The sequence below is a fragment of the Psammomys obesus genome, unplaced genomic scaffold, assembly GCF_907164565.1.
Source record: "Psammomys obesus unplaced genomic scaffold, mPsaObe1.curated_primary_1811, whole genome shotgun sequence".
Classification (NCBI taxonomy): Eukaryota; Metazoa; Chordata; class Mammalia; order Rodentia; family Muridae; genus Psammomys; species Psammomys obesus.
Genome location: NW_026596162.1, coordinates 4,263,544 through 4,282,187, shown reverse-complemented (window position 1 = coordinate 4,282,187; position 18,644 = coordinate 4,263,544). Strand labels below are relative to the sequence as shown.

At 48.3% G+C, this 18,644-nt stretch overlaps 2 protein-coding genes across 2 annotated transcripts in view; one reads left to right on the top strand and one right to left on the bottom strand.

The window, feature by feature from the left end:
- The window catches only part of Txndc5 (thioredoxin domain containing 5), a 29,368-nt gene extending 27,479 nt beyond the window's left edge, over positions 1-1,889 (top strand). The window contains exon 10 of the mRNA XM_055595093.1: positions 389-1,889. Within this exon, the coding sequence (XP_055451068.1) occupies positions 389-511 (123 nt within the window). The 3' untranslated portion in view covers positions 512-1,889. The remainder of the gene's footprint in view (positions 1-388) is intronic.
- Bmp6 (bone morphogenetic protein 6) overlaps positions 1,881-18,644 on the bottom strand; it is a 143,728-nt gene continuing 126,964 nt past the window's right edge. Inside the window, exons 3-7 of the mRNA XM_055595092.1 lie at positions 17,196-17,344; positions 16,204-16,401; positions 4,380-4,456; positions 3,252-3,362; positions 1,881-3,160 (exon numbers count right to left, since the gene is read on the bottom strand). Coding sequence (XP_055451067.1) covers positions 3,011-3,160; positions 3,252-3,362; positions 4,380-4,456; positions 16,204-16,401; positions 17,196-17,344 — 685 coding nt within the window. The 3' untranslated portion in view covers positions 1,881-3,010. The remainder of the gene's footprint in view (positions 3,161-3,251; positions 3,363-4,379; positions 4,457-16,203; positions 16,402-17,195; positions 17,345-18,644) is intronic.

Below are 18,644 nucleotides of genomic sequence, written 5' to 3'. Positions count from 1 at the left end.
GAAACTACCACTGACGTTAGCCACAGAATTTCCCAGCCTGACTGACAGCAGCTTTTGTTGTTGTTGCTCTGTGTGCACATGTCTGTGAGCTCTCAAAGGTTGACATCAGATGTCTTAGTCATCATCCACCTTAGTTCTTGAGATTGGATCTTTCATTGAACTGGGAACTCACTGATGGGCTAGGCTGGCTGCTCAGTGAGCCCTGGGATCCTCCAGTCTCAACCCCACAGCACTGAAATCACAGATGAGCTCGCGGGGCCTGTTTTCTTTCTTTTTTTAAACATGGGTGCTGGAAATCCAGCTTCAAGTCCTCCTACTTGTGTTGTGCTTTACTGACCAAACCATCTCTTTAGTGTAATTTAAAGCACTCTCTTTTTCTCTTTTAAAGGTACGAGGCTATCCCACGTTGCTGCTTTTCCGAGGAGGTGAAAAAGTGGGTGAGCACAATGGAGGTAGAGACCTTGACTCTTTACACAGCTTTGTTCTGCGCCAGGCGAAGGATGAACTATAGAAACCCCCGTTGAAGCCTTATGCACTAGTGCATAACAGTGACGTCTCACGGACATGCGCGTCTCCACTGTGGTTAATCAGAAAGCGAATGTATCGAGCTGTGTAGCTTCCTGTGTGCTTCCCCAGCCACCACACACTGTGGACCTTAAGCTTCTCTAGTCATAGCTCCTGGTCCCTGGGCCAAGCAAATATTTTCAGTGGCAAACCATCCTCTAACCTTCTCTCGACTAGATTAAATTGGGTTCCTTTGCTACTGTAGTCAAGGAAAACCAAAATTGCTCAGCTCTGTTGGCTCCTGGTGGATGTAGGGAGCCCATCATCCAGAAGCAGTTTTTGGTTTTTTTTGTTTGTTTGTTTTTTTAATTGCCTGAGTTCTGGAAAGGTGGCCTGTGGCACTGTTGATGTCCCCCTGATCTGAGGTCACAATTGACTCCATAACGTGGAGGTCCATAGTGTGGAGATTTCTGTCCACGGAGCTTTGAAGCTCCCTTCATAGCCACTGTTGGGTTCCTGGTTGTTATGGCTTACCTCTCAACTGGAGAAGCATTAACAAATGGTACTTCTGATGTGTGCCCAGAATATTCATGCTGTTCAAAGGAGCCTCTTGTCTGCTTTGCATAGGGTGGGACACATAGATGCCTTCTGCAGAAAGTGAGAGGGTGGGTTCTCGCCATCCTATTTGCCCCCCCAGGCAAAAGCACCTGATAGGCTTTCTCAGGTCCAAGGACCAGGGAGACTCTTCCACTCCACTCAGGCCTTCCTAGAAACAGCTTCTGATTCTCTTCCTAAGCAGTCCCTTTTAGCAGCTTGCTCCATGACGTCCACCTTCAAGGAGCCTGACCATCCTTCTAATAATGTGTGAGCAGTGGGATTCATTTGACCTCAAGACCAAAGACTGCAGTCAGCAGGGCTGCCCTTGCCCAGGTATCCCAGGCTTGGATGGCACACTAGCTTCCTTCCAGTTCCTGCTGTCCCGGTTGGTAGACGCTGCTGCTCTCACCCCTGCAGAGATGCAGCTGGGGCCATGCCTCTGTCACCATTGAGCTACTTGTCCTCAGAACCACCTTGTGCCCAGACCCTTCACCCACCTCCCATGAGCAGGGTGAAGTCAACACCTGGCATAAAATGTGTGGTAAGGAGACTGGAAACAAGACCACATCTACTTCCTGAGCAGCAGGAGCAAAGGCACCCCGCCAGCCCCTGTTACAGACATTTATTATGAATCATGTGTGGGTCACAGCTGTCCTCGAACCAGCTCTACCAGCCCAGCTCACAGTGGCTTCAGCTTTGCATCATGAGTCTTGTATTAAAAGAAAACTCAAGTGGTACAATTGGTTTATACTTTCTAAATAAACTTTTTTTTAAGAAAAAAAAAAAAAGTCTGGTTTTTGTTTAAATGTTACAGCAAAATGGATATAAAATAGACAATAAATTATACTTTCTATTTACAAAAAAGCTGTAAATACAAACAGTTACAGATTGTAAATGTATTATTTAATCAGTTTAGTATGAAATTGGCTTCCCAGTACATGATTGTGAAAAAGACATTTAAAAAATATCCTAAGATTTAATCTGAGTCTTAACTTTCTACAAGAGGAAGTTGTGGTTTTGGTTCACAAACAGGGCGCTCACCTCAACAAACCCATTCTTAAGGGGCAGGGTCTCCTCTGTGGGTTTCTGCTGTAGCCCTGAGCCATGGAATGCTACTGTGCAGAAAGCAGAGAGCAGCGTTTGCTGGAGCCAGCGCTCCTGACGCTAGCGTGCCTGCGGGACCAGTCTGCCTAAGGATGCAGGATCGCACTGTGCTGGTGCATGGTTTAAATGAAGGCTGCTGCAGGTGCCTCATGGCCCGGCCACAAAGTACAGTCCATCTGCTTTGGGTTCTAGTTGAGAATTCAGCTGTTACGGGAGGGGGAGGGTGTGGAGATGCTACAGTTTGTTTGGACCGAATACAGTACATTTTCATACCACCAAGCATCAACACAAAACATGGAACTGCAGCAGCATACAAAAGGCACCTCCTCAAAGCCTGCCGATGGCCAGGCTGCAGGTCCTGTGTGAGCTGGCCTTGCTGGGGATGGAATCTGACAGAGCTTTCGCCTCCCTCCAGCTGTCACCTGCAGCATCTCCCTGCGAAGCTGCTACGGACCCATCTGGTCTTTCGACTGGGGATAGTTAATATTCCTTCAAGATTATTCTCCGCTTACACCCCAAACAGCTAGATCTAAAAGCTAAAGCTAATCTGGGTGGGACTGGGGGAGCTGAGCATTGTGTCTGCATTTCTCCAGCCTGTACTGCAAGCATTGCAGCTTCTTACAGACCAGCAACTGCTCAGGTGTGAACTGGGGAAGTCATCGGCAAAAAGTCCTCGTTGGGCTAAGGCACCAGCGAGAGACGATTCCGGAGCATCAGCGCCCTGCAGCACTGTGCTTGTTTGTGGGTTTTAAGGCAGATGTAGTTAGGAATCCAGGGCAAAATCACCCCTGCAGCTAGCTCCAACTTAATGGCATCCACACGCTCTCACAACCATGTTCCTGTATTTCTTCAAGATGACGTTGGAGTTATCGTCAAAGTACAGAACCGAGATGGCATTCAGCTTAGTTGGTGCACAGCACGGTTTGGGGACGTACTCGGGATTCATGAGGTGAACCTGTTCCGGGATAGAAGCATGGGAGGGCACTGTTAGAAAGGACAGCTGATCTGGGCCTGAGCCCGCTTAACAGCCAAGTGAGAGCGCTCACCAGGGTCTGCACGATGGCGTGGTTGGTGGCGTTCATGTGCGCATTGAGCGGGAAGGAGCACTCCCCGTCACAGTAGTTGGCAGCGTAGCCTTTGGGCGCGATGATCCAGTCCTTGAGAGGAAGCAAAAGGAAGCGATGAAAGTTCAGGCACCCTTACACCATCTGCAGTCTCGGTGGCCCCAAGAGAAGGCACTGTTCCTGGGGCACAGTACGGGGACATGCGGGAGGTTCGGTAATCACCCAGGTTCACGTTCAGGTGAAGCTCCAGTATGCATCTGGCCAGCCTGACCCTGGAGCCTTCAGTCTCCCCATAGGCTCATATGGCTTAGCTGCTACGGACCTGTTAGGTCTGAAATTGAGCTGGCGGCTGGCTTAGGACCGGGTTGCATCCCCTTTAGATGCCAGTTGAAATGCCCACAATACTCCTAACAGACTTAGCATCCTAGCTTAGCACAGGGCGCTGTGGGTCTGACTGCGGACCGCAGCTTGCCGCTGCCACCCAGCGTGTTCACGGATGAAGAGAGGAGACTGTAGCCGAGAGACACAACCTTAAAACTCGGAGCACTGTATCTGCTGAGCGCATACTGCTCCTACATCACCGTACAGCCGGGAAACGGGCAGTTCAAACATTGTAAGTCAGGGTCTGTTGTGTGCACTTGGACCCAAAGGATCCTCTGGAGGAGCCCATTATGCTCCTGTCAAAGTGATGCTACCTACGTACTGAGAAACTATTACCTTCTGATCATATCTAGTTGGACTTGGTAGAGTGGGTGAGCCAATTTAGAGCTACGGGAGAACTTAATCATCAATTTTTTTTTAATCCTGTTTCAAAATAAAAGTTAAATGTCCAAATAAATACATGCTCTTGGACTCTGGAAGATGAGCTAAAAGAGAAGCAGGCCTTGAGTGTGAGGGGTCAGAAAACCCTGGAAGGCCATAAAGGAGCAAGGAGGCGCTTCCTCTATCAGCAGGCCAGGTTTTCCTGCCTTAACTCCCACAGCCTGAGCGTTTGAGGGCTCCTTGGGTTCCCATGGAATCAACTCATTCCAGAAACTGATAGCAGCCATCCGTGAGGTAAGAACAAGGTACCCATTAAGGCCCTCTGCCCTCCCTGTCCTGAGAACTCACCTGCCATCCCAGGTCCTGGAAGCTCACGTAAAGCTCATGCTTTTTGCAGGCTGTTTTTAATTCGCTGCTGTTGTAGTCTGTTGGAGGAGACAAAAAGATACATTCGTGAACTCCCTTGTTCCTTCAGTTAAAAACTTAGATTGAGAGTCTTCCTCTCACACATGCCAGATGCTGTCTGAGGCTCAGGACAACTATGGACCAGGCCCCTGTTGACACACATGGTCCCCCAACAGCTCTGTTGAGTTCCCAGTTGTTTGCCTAAACTTAGCACCACTGGAGAAGGGAAATCATTAGGGGTTTGTTTTTGTTTTTTTTTTTTTAATCTTGTTTCAAAATCAAAGCTGTCTAAGTATTCAAAAAATAAATTCTCTTAGGCTTTGGAAGAATGAGGTGAGAGTGAGAGAGAGTTGGCAGTGAGTTAGCATGGTCGCGGAGCTTTAGGCCACACTCCACTTTATGCATTCTGGGGTCTGCTTTGGGCACCCTGTTGATGTAACGGACACCTTTAAACAACAGATGTGCCTCGTGGAATCTGCTCCCCGCAGGGTCTGCAGGTGGGTGCACTGACATCTCCACTGGCCCGAAGAGACGACACACAGTCGTTAACAGGCGACTGTGACAGGCAGGAGTCGCTGTATTCCAAGTGTGGACTGCACAGACATGGCGTGGGGTTTTGCAGATAGCTCTGGGCCCGAAAGAATACCCTGAAGAAGTGTTACGGTCACGGGCCAACCCGGAGGCTGCGGAATGGGGGGAAGTGGACTGTGAGACCGTGTTCTCCTGTTCATGGGCCCCTTTATACATTGAGCCCTTTATCTGTGCCCTACCACCATCATTCCAAAGTCAGCAGTTTCCCTGAAAATGTGCAGTTGAGGAGCCACTGGCTCAGCTGACAGCCTCTTCAGGAGGCCTGGGAGCACCTTGATTCATTTCAGCCCACCAGGGCAGCTTTTGTGCGACATGCACATCTTCTCCCTGATGCCAGGGGAGTAGAGAGGTGACTCCCTTAAAGCCGTGTCCTCCAAGAACCCAGAGACTCCAATGGGTGTGTGAGGAATGTACTCAAGTAACTCAGGCACAACTCAGAATACAGACGCCACAGGCAAGGGTCACGGATCAGTGTCGCTGAGGCTTATTATAGAAGGAACAATGGGGGGAAGAATAGTTCTGTAGGGATGAATTGGTGGACATACAAAGAGTTGGGAGATAACGTTGGGAAAATGAGTGACTCGGAATGATAACAATGATGTGGACTTTTTTACTGGAGGCTGAAGTGAGTCTTCAAAGGGTTTAGAGTCCAGAGCTATGGCTTTAAAAGACACATGGGTGTGTTTGTTAGGTAGAAGAGGTCAGAAAAGGAGAGGAGGACAAGGAGACAGTTTGGGAAAAAAGAGTCTTCCCCTGATATGGTTAAGAGATACACAACATACGCCACCCCTGCCCTTGTCAGTCAATACAAAACAATGAGTTATCTAACAGGTGGATTTGAACTGGAATGACACACTTTAACTCTTGGAATTCCCAACCTCAAATAAGAAGGTGTGCAGGGCTCGTAATTTTGTAAAGAAACAGTGTCAACTGAGGCTAGTGACCTGGGAAGAGAGATGTTGGTCAAGTAGTTACTGATTCTAAGTTTACTCACATCCACTCCACCCCGACCCCCACCTGGCCTCGAAGAACCTCCTCCCGACCTGTGGTCTTAAGTCCACTTGAGATAAGCAGTTATAGGTCGGAGTCAGCTCTAGTGAAGGCTACACAGGAAGAGTAAATGATGGAAACGCAGGAAATACTAAAGCGAGAACATGATGGCAAAAGAATGGGGCAGATATGAAAAGACAGGTAATGAAAAAAAAAGGAGAAACAAGTAGAACTTCATGAAAACAATAAGCATTGGAAATAGAATGGAAGACTTACGCACCAGATTGGATATAACTTAAGAGAGAAGAATCAGACCATTTATTTAAAGAAACCTCTTCAAATTTAAGTGGTCAAAAATATGACTATCTACAAAGACACATAGAAGACAGAATAAGAATTAAAAAAAAAAATAAGCCAACATACTTCCAGGAGGAGTCCCTGACAACAGTGATGGGGGCAAGGGATATTTGGAGACCTAAAGGCTCTGAGAATTTCCTAGAAGTAAAAGAGAGAACCATCTTTAAATAAAGCATGATGAATCCCAATCAGAATAAATAAATCCCTGTGATGTCAAAATCTGGTGAAATTAGAGTATATTAAATACAAAAAAAATCTCAGAAGTAACAGATTAAAGAAAGGTTGTTAAACAGACTGATGATAAAATTAACAAAAATATGCATTCGAGTATTGAATGGCATAAGAATAATCCCACTAATCTACAGTTTTATAGACAGTCATAGGCCCACCTCACTTTCCTTTGAGCCTCTAATCTCTCTTTCTTGCCAGTTGGTGTATGGGCCCAGGCTCTTGAAGATTCCAAGGCCCTAGTTTCCCCATGTCCTTGTCAATGGTGATCCCCTACCTAGGGTCTCATCTGGAATGGCCCTATTTAACTAATGCTGGCTTGTGTTTTCCCCAAACTTCCTTCAAAGTCTTTTAGATCAATGTTTAATCAGTGGCTACCTGTAAAATGCAGAGATATCTAAATATTTTCAGAGTTCAGGCAGCTAGGAGCCGTGTGAGATAACAATGAATGTATGTATGTGGTCAAGCATGGTAGCGCACACCTGCAATTCCAGCAGTTAGGAACCTGGGCAATTTGAGGCAGGAGCACTTGCCATGAGTTCAAAGCCAGCCGGGGCTTCATAGTGAATTCTGGGCCAGCCAGAATATATTATCTGGTTTTTATCTCTATTTCCTAGCCGAGAGCATAGAAAGCCCTTAGAATTTCCTGGTAGAAGTGTCTTTGTTGACCCCACCACACACCCACAAGTATGTGCGTCCTTGTGGGCTCCCAGAGAGCGTCAACATGGGTGCTGGTCACCAGAAAAAAACCTAGCACATGGTAAGATTAGAGCTCTGGGCCTGCCTCAGCTCTGGAGATTGGGTTTAATCGTGTAACTGATAATTGGCTTTTGCACAGCAACAAAATCCCATACTCTATGGCTCATACATGGTATGTTGCTCTAAGGTTTCTGCGCCGGCAACCTTGTTCTCGGTATAACAGTTCTGCGGGTGGAACTACAGTGGCCTCGTAGGCGGTAATGATGTCACGGGCACGCACCACCTCCCCAGATGGCATATGGCTTTCTAGTGACTAGATCAGTCACCTTGACAGTGGATTCTTATAAAGCAGGGCCACCCCATGTTTACTGTCTTTTATATGTCCCATTTTCTGTCCTTGGATCCAACATGAGGCTGTCTTCTACACCATGGCACTTCCTGAGGTCTTTATCAAATGTAGCTGGCCAAACTTTTCAGCTTCCAAACCATGAGCTAAAATAAGCTTTTCCTTAGACGTACTCAGACTCAGATATTTCATCATAGCAACACTGAATGGACAGAGCAACCACACAGAAACCCAGGGCCATGAGGCTCAGTGGCATTTCTAGGTATGTGTACCTTCTGAGGCTGTGGGAGAGAGGATGGTGCACCTGGAGAGAAACTCCAGAAACTCCAAGGCCCCAGGCCCCACTCCACCTTGTTCTAGATCTCTGATTTGGCCATTCCTGAGTCTATAACCAAATGACAATCATAAATTCAGAGCCTTCTGGAGAAAATTACGAAACATTGAGGAATGGGCACAGAGACTCCTCAACTTGTAGGAAGGCCAGACACAAGTGTGGGTGGCCTGCTGGAGATCTCGCCTTGGGGAGAGTCTGAAATAGTGTGGGCATTCCTAGTGAGGACCTTGCTTGAATGAGTTGGCTCATGTTAAAACTGAACTAAAGGCCACCTGGGTCAGTCTTTGAAAACTATTGTCAGAACACAGACAGGGACAGCTCCTTCAGCCCTAGATTCCTAGTTTCCTATGACAGACCCAAGATGACATAGTCATCTCAAACTTTCCAGCCATCCCAGCTGCCTGTGGATCTGACTCCCGCAGCGCTCAGCACAGAACTCTCTGGAAAGAGAAGCTATTTCTTTTACGGCCAGACATTGACGTTTTTGTTATTAAGGACTGGGGCCAGAGAGAGGAAAAGCAGGAATTCAATCCTTCTGTTTCCTTTCCTACAGATACTCTCCGGCCAAGCTTGTGTTTCCTTATAGTTCCATGGTGAGGGCTGGCAAAAAGCGTATAAATATTTGCAGAGGTCACTGACCTTTGGAACGCTTGTTTCTGTAGCTCAGGGGTGGGTGCCCTGGGTTCCACGTGGAATGACGATGCTGACCCAATTTTTTCATGTGTTTTGCTTTTACAGATTGACAGACGGCTGAAAAAAACCACCCTCTTACCCCAGCCACCCTTTATATCTGTTTACAGGAGGGGTCTGAGGAAGGCCAGGTTTAAAAAAAAAGTATGCAGCTAAAATTTAATATGAACATACCCACTTAAGTGGGAGAAAAGAAAAAAGTGCAGCTTTGCCCAAATGGGGCAGAGAAAGGGGGAGGTACAGAGTTAGAGGCAAAAACAAAACCATGAAAACGCAGGGCCACAACCGCCTCAAGGCCGGTGACAGGGCCCACGGACACAGTGTTTGACTCATGGGCATCCTATACACAAATCTGGGGAATCACCAGCCCTGGCACTGAAAGCTCCATCCAGACCCCAGGTCAGAACCACCAGGAACAAGTGCCATGCTGCCCAGGTGGGTCGAAGCACAGGAGAGCCACAGGTGCTGCCTTGGAGGATCAGAGGCAGGGACACCATTGCTCTAAATAGAGCCAAAGTCTCACTTTGGTCCTCAGGATGCCAAGGGAGCCCAGGGACATGCTCCCATGAACACCTGGTATCTTCAAGAATAACTGGCTATTATAAGCTTAACAAAGCAAGCCAAAACCTGGCCCTCCATCACCCATATGGTTCTCTGCCTGTACAATCAATCCGGTGCTTTCTCAGAAAATTGGGAATAGCGCTACCACAAGATCCAGCTATACCACTCCTAGGCATATATCCAAAATGTGCTCAACTATACAAGGACATTTGCTCAACAATGTCTGTAGCAGCTCTATTCGTAATAGCCAGAATCTGGAAACAACCTAGATGTCCATCAATGGAGGAATGGATACAGAAATTGTGGTACACTTACATAATGGAATACTACTCAGCTATTAAAAACAAGGAAATCATGACATTTGCAGGCAAATGGTGGGAACTAGAAAAGATCATCCTGAGTGAGGTATCCCAGAAGCAGAAAGACACACATGGTATATACGCACTCACAAGTGGTTATTAGACATATAATATAGGATAAACATACTAAAATCTGTACATCTAAAGAAGCCAAGCAACAAGGAAGACCATAGGGAAGATGCTCAATCCTCATTCAGAAGGACAAACGTGATAGACAGTGGAAGCAGGAGAAGACAGGGAGCAGGACAGGAGCCTACCACAGAAGGCCTCTGAAAGACTGCTGATCGAGGTATTGAAGCAGGGGCTGAGACTCATAGCCAAACTTTGGGCAGAGTGCAGGAAATCTTAGGAAAGAAGGGGGAGATAGAAAGACCTGGAGGGGACAGGAGCTCCAAAAGGAGACCAACAGAGCCATAAAAATTGAGCCCTGGGGGCCCTGAAGAAAATGATATCCCAACCAAGAACAATACATGGAGAGAACCTAAAATCCCAGCTCAGATGTAGCCCATTGACTCAGTCTCCAAGTGGGGTCCCTAATAAAGGGGAGCAGGGACTTTCTCTAGAATGAACTCAGTGGTCTGCTCTCTGATCACCACCCCCTGTGGGCTGCAGCCTTACCAGGCCACAGAGGAAAACAATGCAGCCAGTCCTGATGAGACCTGATAGGCTAGAGTCAGATAGAAGGGGAGGAGGACCTCCCCTATCAGTGGACTAGGGGAGAGGCATAGGGGGAGGAGGGTGGGATTGGGAGGAGACAAGGGAGGGGGCCACAGCTGGGATACAAACTGAATAAATTATAATAAATGATAATTTAAAAAACAAACAAACAGGAAGGCAGGGCCAGTGAGATGGCTCAGCAAGTAAGGCACTTGTTGCCAAGCCTCATGACCTGCGTTTCTGTCTGTCTGTCTGTCTGTCAATTCATTCTCTCTCTTTCTCCTGCTCCACTTCCTCCTCCCCCTTCTTTTAAAGAGGGCACACCTACTCTTATCCTCCTTTCTCCTCAAATGACAAGGGCAAAAACAAAGCAGTAGTTATTAAGGTGACACCTGTGTTCAGAAGTCTAGCTGTCCTTACCTTGTCTCTGGGCTTCCAAGCCTCATCTTATTCCAAAAAGAAAAAGTCTCTCGCTCCTACTCTCCCTGCCTGTAGAACAACATGCCACTGAGGAGGAAGCAGGAGAGACCAGCTCCTTGTGTTGCCCCGTTAGGACGAGTGCAGGGAATCCACTGGGGTTCAGAGTTTTGGTTTCAGGAACCACTTAACAGGCCCCAGAAGGGCTTGGCTTTCTGTCTGTAACTAGAGGCCACAGGAAGGCAGGAGTCCTGTGCAGTTCTAGGGCTCCCGGGTTACACCCATACCGCCTCATCAATATGTGATGGCTTTGATCTCCTCTCAACTACATGCCTTAAAAATAGACAAGGTTTCCCATAAACACTGAGACTCCATGAGCACCCCACAACTTCCTCACTCTGCCACTTCTTGAATGAGGTGTCTCCTGGCTCCCGGACCCTCCCTGTGGTCGGTGATCACTAACTAACTTACTGGGCATCTTACACCTGCTTGTTCTGATTTATGGAGGTTGAGAATCAAAACGTTTGATTCTGACCAGACCGGAAGAACATGTTTCAGATTTTGAGGTTCCCTCTGCCCAGATTTTGGAATAATTCCATCAGCTTTCCTAAGTTGAACTTCTTTGATACAAGTAAAAAAAAAGTTTTTGAGTGCTGACAGGGTGCTCGGAGGGTTTTAGGTGAAGTGTTTCAGTTCTGGAATTTTTGGACCAGGTTTTCCCATTGCTGACCATCACAAGGGAGAACTAGGAGGAGGCAGAAGGGAACTTCCTAGCCTGTCACACTCCCAGACAACTATTATTCTAAAGCGACCGGATAGTAAAAGCCAGGCATGATAGGGGTTTTGAAATAATTCCAGCTTCGGAGTCACTAGCCCACACCTAGTCTGGCGCATCTATAAAAGATTAAGATTTTATTTCATTTGATACGCTCTGACCAAGCCTTGTTCTTAGCTGAGGCATCTAGAATCCAAGCTCGGGCTCTAGAACTTTAACTTAGGCTCAAAATGACAAAGTACAATCCCTGCTTTCTTTGAAAAAGCAGAACGTTGGCATTTTCAGACCCGGGTCATGGCTTCTTTTGAACCATGAGTCTCGTGGTAGGTTGACCCGCTCAACATCTGCACCCTCCGCCCACAGCAGCCAGAGAAGATTAAGCACCAGGAACACTGTGAGATGAGACCCCCCCCCCACCAGTCTGCAACTGAAGGTCCCTGAATGCTACAGCAAAGGATCACACGCTGTAATAAAGTAATTGAAGACATGCTTTCTAAGTCATGCGTTCTGGCTACTTCTCTTGTGCCTGATGCATACTTCACGGACCCCAGTGGGAAATGTAAGGAACTGGGGATATGAAACAGCACGTGGGAAACCACACTTTCCCGACAGGTCTTGAGATGCATGAGCAGGTAGGTGGGAAAGAGATGGAAGGACAGTCTATTCACAGGTAGCAATAGAGCAATGGCAGTCATACCCAAGGATGCCAGAGTCCTCGGGGCTTGCTGTTTCATAGGCAGAAACAAGAGACAACTGCCGTTTCCTATCAGCTGGTAAAGGTGACTGCAAAGACTGAGCTACAGCTCAGTAAAGCGGTTGCCTAACAGCCACAGTTCCAGCGATCATCTGATAAAACAGAGAGCAGTTCAAAGTCACAGCATCACACACCCTAGCTGAGTTGAAATGGTATGAATGGCCCTCTCTTCCCCCAGCTGGGCCACAGGCGGTCTTGAAAAAGTAGCTGGAGCAGAACCTACAATTACCAAAGGAAGTCATCCGTCAGGGCCATCCGTTCACTGACCTGACCATGAATTGGCAGAGTGGTATCACACACAGTCCCCCACAAGACAAAACACCAGAGGCCAAGAGAAATATTATAAGAGAAGGGAGAATGGCAGCCAGCAGAGACTTCAGACTATAGCTGAAGGATCGAGGGGCAGGGGCTTGGAGCCCACAAGAACAGGGGCCGAAAAACAATCGCCAGATTCATGAGACTCCCCCCTGGGCTACATGGAGCAGCTTGGCCCAGCGCTGTCGAACAGGTGTGAAAACAATAAGGACAGGTCCTGAGGCTGTACAAGCCCATGGGAGAGGCACAGCTTGGCCAATGTCCGCCGTTCCTGTGGAGAGGACAGCTGTGGAGAAGCCTGGGCACGTGGACACCATGCAGGGAGGCCCCCCCACAAGCCTGAAGCCCATGTCTGCAGAGTCCAGCCTGAAGTCAGGTGCAGATGTTAGGGCAGGTCGGCGTGGGCTTCGGGGACCCAGAGGCTGTGGGTGGGCTCTTGGCCACTTCCATGCGGTGTCTGGCCTTCTCAAGAATCCACGGCTCCGTCCCTAAAATAGTCCCTCGTCATGTTTCACTCTGATGACAGATGATTTGATGAATGACGCTAACAGCTTTACTCAGGTGCAAGGTGTCCCTGGTGGGCTTCTTCTAGACAGGGCCCCTTCGGGAAGAAGTGTCAGTGCCCTGGGAGTGCACTATGGAAGAAATGGGCCGCCAAAGAACAGCAATCTCTTCCTTCAATCTCTGGAAAGGCTTACAGTGGGGAGTGGCTCAAGTCACATTGCAGACAGCACCTTTCCTCAGGATGATTTAGCTCACTAGGGCCTGGCCATCTCTGGCCTCCTCAGGAGCTTAGAAGGGAAGCCTAAAGAGACAGATATCCATTGTCTAAGCAGGGGCCATATTTCCGAAAATCTCTTTCTCTTTTTTTTTTCTTTCTTAGTTTCCTGTGGTTTGCTAGTTCGTTGGCTTTAGGGTTTTTATGTATTGACTCTGAGAGAGTTTTATGCCGCATCTTATGGTCCTGGCATCTAGCTCTCTACGTAGTAGGGCAAGAATGACCTTGAACTTCTGATCCTCCTGCCTCCAGTTCTCGGATGTTAGGATCATGGACATGGGATACCATGCCCAGTTTATACTGATCAAACCCAGGGCAGGCTAAGCAGGTGCTCTACCCAACTGAGCCGCATCTCCAACCCTAGAAATCTTTTCTTGGGTAGAAATCTGGCCCTCTGCATGTCCATTTCCATTAAGAGAAAAAGGAGCCAAGCGCATGAAGCAGAGCTCTGAGGGGCTGCATGAGAGTCGCTTCTCATCTCACTGGAGGATCTGGGAAGACAGTGAGACGAGAGGCCCCTTCATCTCCATGCTTCCTTGAGGGTTTTAAATATGCCAGGCCAGAGGGATTTGGCATGGATTCCTTTGCCCTGGGAGCAAAGCAAACTAGAGGGACTGAGTTGGGAGGTGGAGTGGGAGACCAAGGGACAGCAGGAACCCTCGGACCTCATTACAAATTAGGGCGCTTTAATATCCGTAATTAATTTTAACTCATCAGATTGAAAGAAAACGATGTCGAAAGAGACTTAGAAAAAAGTAATTGGAGACGACATATTTTCTTAATTAAAGAGAACTGGTCTATATATTTGGCGGGCAGGGTGAGTGTTGAATCAATCAAGTGAAATTATAATTGTAAGAAGCAATCAGCATTGCAAACGATGCCTCCACAGTCTGAGGCCCGAGTGACCGGCCTGGCCACAGTTCCCAACCGAAGTCTCCCACTGTCTGAGTCCACCACCAGGCCCCCGAGGAGAATGAAGACTATTAATTGAATTCAGCAGACAGCCTGGGGGAGGGGGGGAGAACAGGGCAGGCATTCCATTTTATTCTTTATTCTGTTAAGGCCTCAGTCCCTACTGTTTCTGTTGGTAAATACAGGAACGCCCATGCTGTGTGGTGCTTCTAAGAAACACCGGGACAAGGGGAAGCAAAATGTCCTATCACATGGGGTGGTGGGGACACAAGTGTCACATCCAAGTCACTGGCCTAAGAGGAGGCTTAGTAAGTCACAGCGTTAAATCTAGGAGACACTTCTCAGAGAAAAGTGGGGTGCTCTGAGAAGCTGTGCTCATTCTTCCCAGGCACCAAAAATGACAGTTGTAATGAGCACATCCCCTAGGAGTTATTTCACTTCCTGCAGGTCCCAGGCTCCAAGCACCTACTTCCTAACAATCAGCGAGGTATTCTGCCCCCTCACCACACAGAGGGGTAGACTGAAGCTCACACCCGCTAGGAAGAGTTCTCCAAAGTCACAAGCCTGCAAGGAGGAAAGTTCTGACAGAGTATCTCACAGCAGGCGGGCAGGACTCGGGAGCACTTGCGCTGGCATGAGGAACGGTGGCGGTTGAATTCAGTACCATCAACAGCTATGAACGCCCTTGCACCAGGAGCTTCCACACCCTCCCAGTTCTCTTCAGAAAGTTGGAATTCACCCCCACGCACCGGGGGGCTGGTTCCTCTCTCGAGCCCTTTGGACATGCTTGTCCAGAATGGAACTAAATGCCCAATGCAGGCTTGGCCAAGGAGAGTGCTTCCTAGGCAGCAAAATGATGAGGGCTGGGCACATGGAGCAAACCAGTCCACCGAACTTCAAGGTCTGGCTCCTGCTAACGCCAGAAAGGGAGAGAACTCTGTGTTTGAAGATGAGGTTGCCAAGGTTACCCCACGAGTACCCCTATCACAGGTTGACTGCCTTCTTGAGGATTCCCCCAACAAGAAACACAGAAAACAACGGTCTAGTACAATCTGTTCCCAACAGTCCAACCAAGCTGAAGCAAGAAACCCTGAACTTCCCAGTTGAATGAGCCAACAAAATCCACTAAATCCAATAAAATCCTCTAAAGGCTCTGACTATCACTACCAGCCAGGAGTCTTGGTAAATACAAGTCCATAGTACACAGATATACACCGCTTCGTGCAAATTTAGCCCCCCAAGTCTGAAATGCACCAAAGCTTAAACCTCAGTTGATGGTTGTTGGTCAAACCAACATGCACTAAAAATATTGTATAAAATGAACATACAGCTATATGTAAGGTAAATAAGGAGTATAAATTAATGTTGTCATTAGATATAGGTCTTGTTCCCCAGAAATCTCATTATGTACATATTTAAGTATCACCGAATCCTAAGAAAAGAAACATCTGAAAACTTCTAGCCACAAGCAGTGGGCCCAGGGTTGGTTCCTGACAGCCACATGGTGGCTCACAACTGTCCGTACCTGGTTCCAGAGGACCTAACACGTCTTCTAACCTCTGTGGGCACCAGATATGAACATGCCACACATCTCTACGTGGGCACCAGGCATGAGCATGGCACACACAGACACATGGGCACCAGGTAAGCACGGGACACACATATAGACATGCAGGCAACCTGTTCATGAATAAAATAAAAATAAATCTAAAAACTTAAAGTGATTGGGGGTGTTCCCATCATGTTGTGAGAAGGGGGGAAAAAAGAGCTGCGGAAATCTCTTCCAACGGAAAGATGCTTGTCTGAACCAGGAGGTGGTGGGAACGTAATGCTTGGAGCCTACGCCGAGGGTCCTGGCACACCAGGCAGGTAGCTGTGACTGGGCCATCATGACCATTCCTAGGACCCCCGCTAGCCACTGCATCTGCTGAGCACAAGCTGTCTAGCATCCGGGGCCGTGGGTGCCCTTGTCCTGATGGGAACCAAGGCTCCAGCCACACTCACCTGACGCGCTGGAGCCCCGGGACATATCCTGCGACGGGGTGGAGCGGTTGCGGCTCTGCTGCCGACGCCGACTGGAGGCTGACCTGGTGGTACGCACGTGGACCTCGCTCACCTTGAAGAAGGCCACCATGAAGGGCTGCTTGTCGTAAGGACCGTCTCTGCCCACCAGGCCCGCCGCACGGGGGTTGACGTGAAGCCCTTTAAGGCAAACCAAAGCCCACCTCTCTTTACTCCACAGAATCTTAGTCTCAGAGCTCTGTGAGGAGGTGACTCTTTCTATTCTTTCACGTACTAGTAAAGTAGTGGAGAGTGGGAACAAGGCCCCATGCGTTCTCCCGCGTTCTCCCACCCTGGCTGGCTCCCCTTACACAGGCAGACTCAAGGTGTGCCTCCCAAAGCACACGATCACCCTCCCCCCAAGGGGCGCACTGGTTTCTGGTGCTCCTACTCCATCAGTATTCACACCTCCTTTCTGGCCCTCTCTCCCCCCATCCGTGGAGCAATTGGGTGGGCAGGACCAGAAGCTGGGAGCCAGTCAGGAAGGGACATTTCCTCAAGGGCCCCTTGACAAAAATCTCTGGACAGTCAGATTCAAGGGCTGCCCTCCTTTCTTCTTCCCATGCTCTCCCTTTCCTTCCCCTCTCTTCCTGTGGTGCTGGGGAGAGCCCAGGCACTCGTGCTAGGCGAGTGCTCCCTCACTGAGCTGTACAGTCCCAGCTTCCTGCCTTCCTCTCAGGGTCTCCCACCTGGCTCAGCGAGGGGAAGCTCTCCTCCCATTGTTAGTCTCATGGGGGACATGGCCTGAGCCTTCTTCCAAGTCCTTGCTAGGAGAAAGGTTTTGCTTTTCCATACGGCCACCAGGAAGTAGTAAACAAGGTCATCCTGGCGCCAAGGACTGGGCTGCAAACAATGGTCCCACCACATCAGCGACGGAGGAAATGAATGAAAGTGACCGTGGGGCAGATGCTGGCGGTGTGCAAGTCACAACTCACCGTCCCTCGTCACCACACTCAGCTGGAGTCCCATGTTGTGCTGCGGTGTCACCACCCACAGATTGCTGGTGGCCGTGATGTCAAATTCCAGCCAGCCTTCCTCCGACGCCCACACGACACGGGTGTCCAACAGAAATAGGTCAGAGTCTCTGAAAGGAAGAAAGGAAGAAAAAATGGCACGGGGAATCACCTGCCGTCCTGCAGCTCATCCCCACTGTGGAGTCAGACCAGACCCATCTGTGTGACCCGCCACAGCTCTGTGTGAATGACACCACATAGAATGCAAACACAGTAGAAATGGGAAAGACACAGAACATGAGCTCTCATGGCGCTCCTTAAATTCACCAAGAGCTACTGCTTCCCACACCAAATCTTTCTTTGAATTAAGGTAGACTTGCAAGTATCTCATTTGCTTCAATATTTAGTTCATTTTCATTAGTGCATTGTTTTGTTTGTGATGCTGTTTATTGGTTAATAGCTTAATTATGGCTAGTGAACCCTGAAAAGTGGGAGGCATATATAAAACTAGATTAAATCAGGATCCAAATAATTTATAAAAGTTAGGTGTCTCTTGCATCAATCTCTGTAAATACCATCAGGCTAGGTGTGTAAGATATATACAAATCAAAAATAAATTCTGCATTTAGACCTAGAAGCCACTCCCAAGAGATTTCATCATATATGCAAATTAACACACACATACATACCGAAAACACACACTGGCAACACTTTTGGTTCCATGTGGTTTACACAAATGATTTTCAACCTTCACTAGTTTAAAATAAGCATCAAATTCTAAGAGTGTACATTTACAAAGTATTCTCTCCTACCTTGCTTTACTTCATTGTTACAGTAACCATGACTGCTGGGGTATGGTTATCTGCATTCCCAGCTGGGAAACTGAGTCTCAGACACGAGGTTATGGGGTCAGGATCATGTAGCCAAGATGAAAGAGAACCATGTGTGAGGATTTAGTGAATGAACAAAGGAAGGGGCTCAGCTCCAATTCAGAAAGTGCTCCCTAGTGACAGACCGCCTTTGGGGATTATTTCTAGAGACAACCTGCGATCAACGAGGAAAAGCTCACTCCTCGTTCACCAGCATTTTTTGAGGCCAGTGCAACATCTGAGTTTAGAATCTTAGGTTCTGAGGTGGGAAATATACTTTTTTTTTTTCTGCTTCCCAGGGCAGCTTGGAGTGAGACGGGAATGCTATTGTCATCGTTCCCAAGCATAAACACTAGGTAGAGTGATGGGGAGTTTACTCAGCTGCCTGGCAGTCTGCGGGGGCGTCCTCCAGCTTGTCCCCCTTCGAGCTCTCCCCCGCGAGGATGTGTCACATTCCCTGTGGACAGCCTAGCCCCCCGTGACTGGGGCAACAACTTTGAGCAGTGAGCTGAGGGGTGTTCATGGAAAACAGCAAGAGGGACTGTGAGTCCAACGCTTTGAA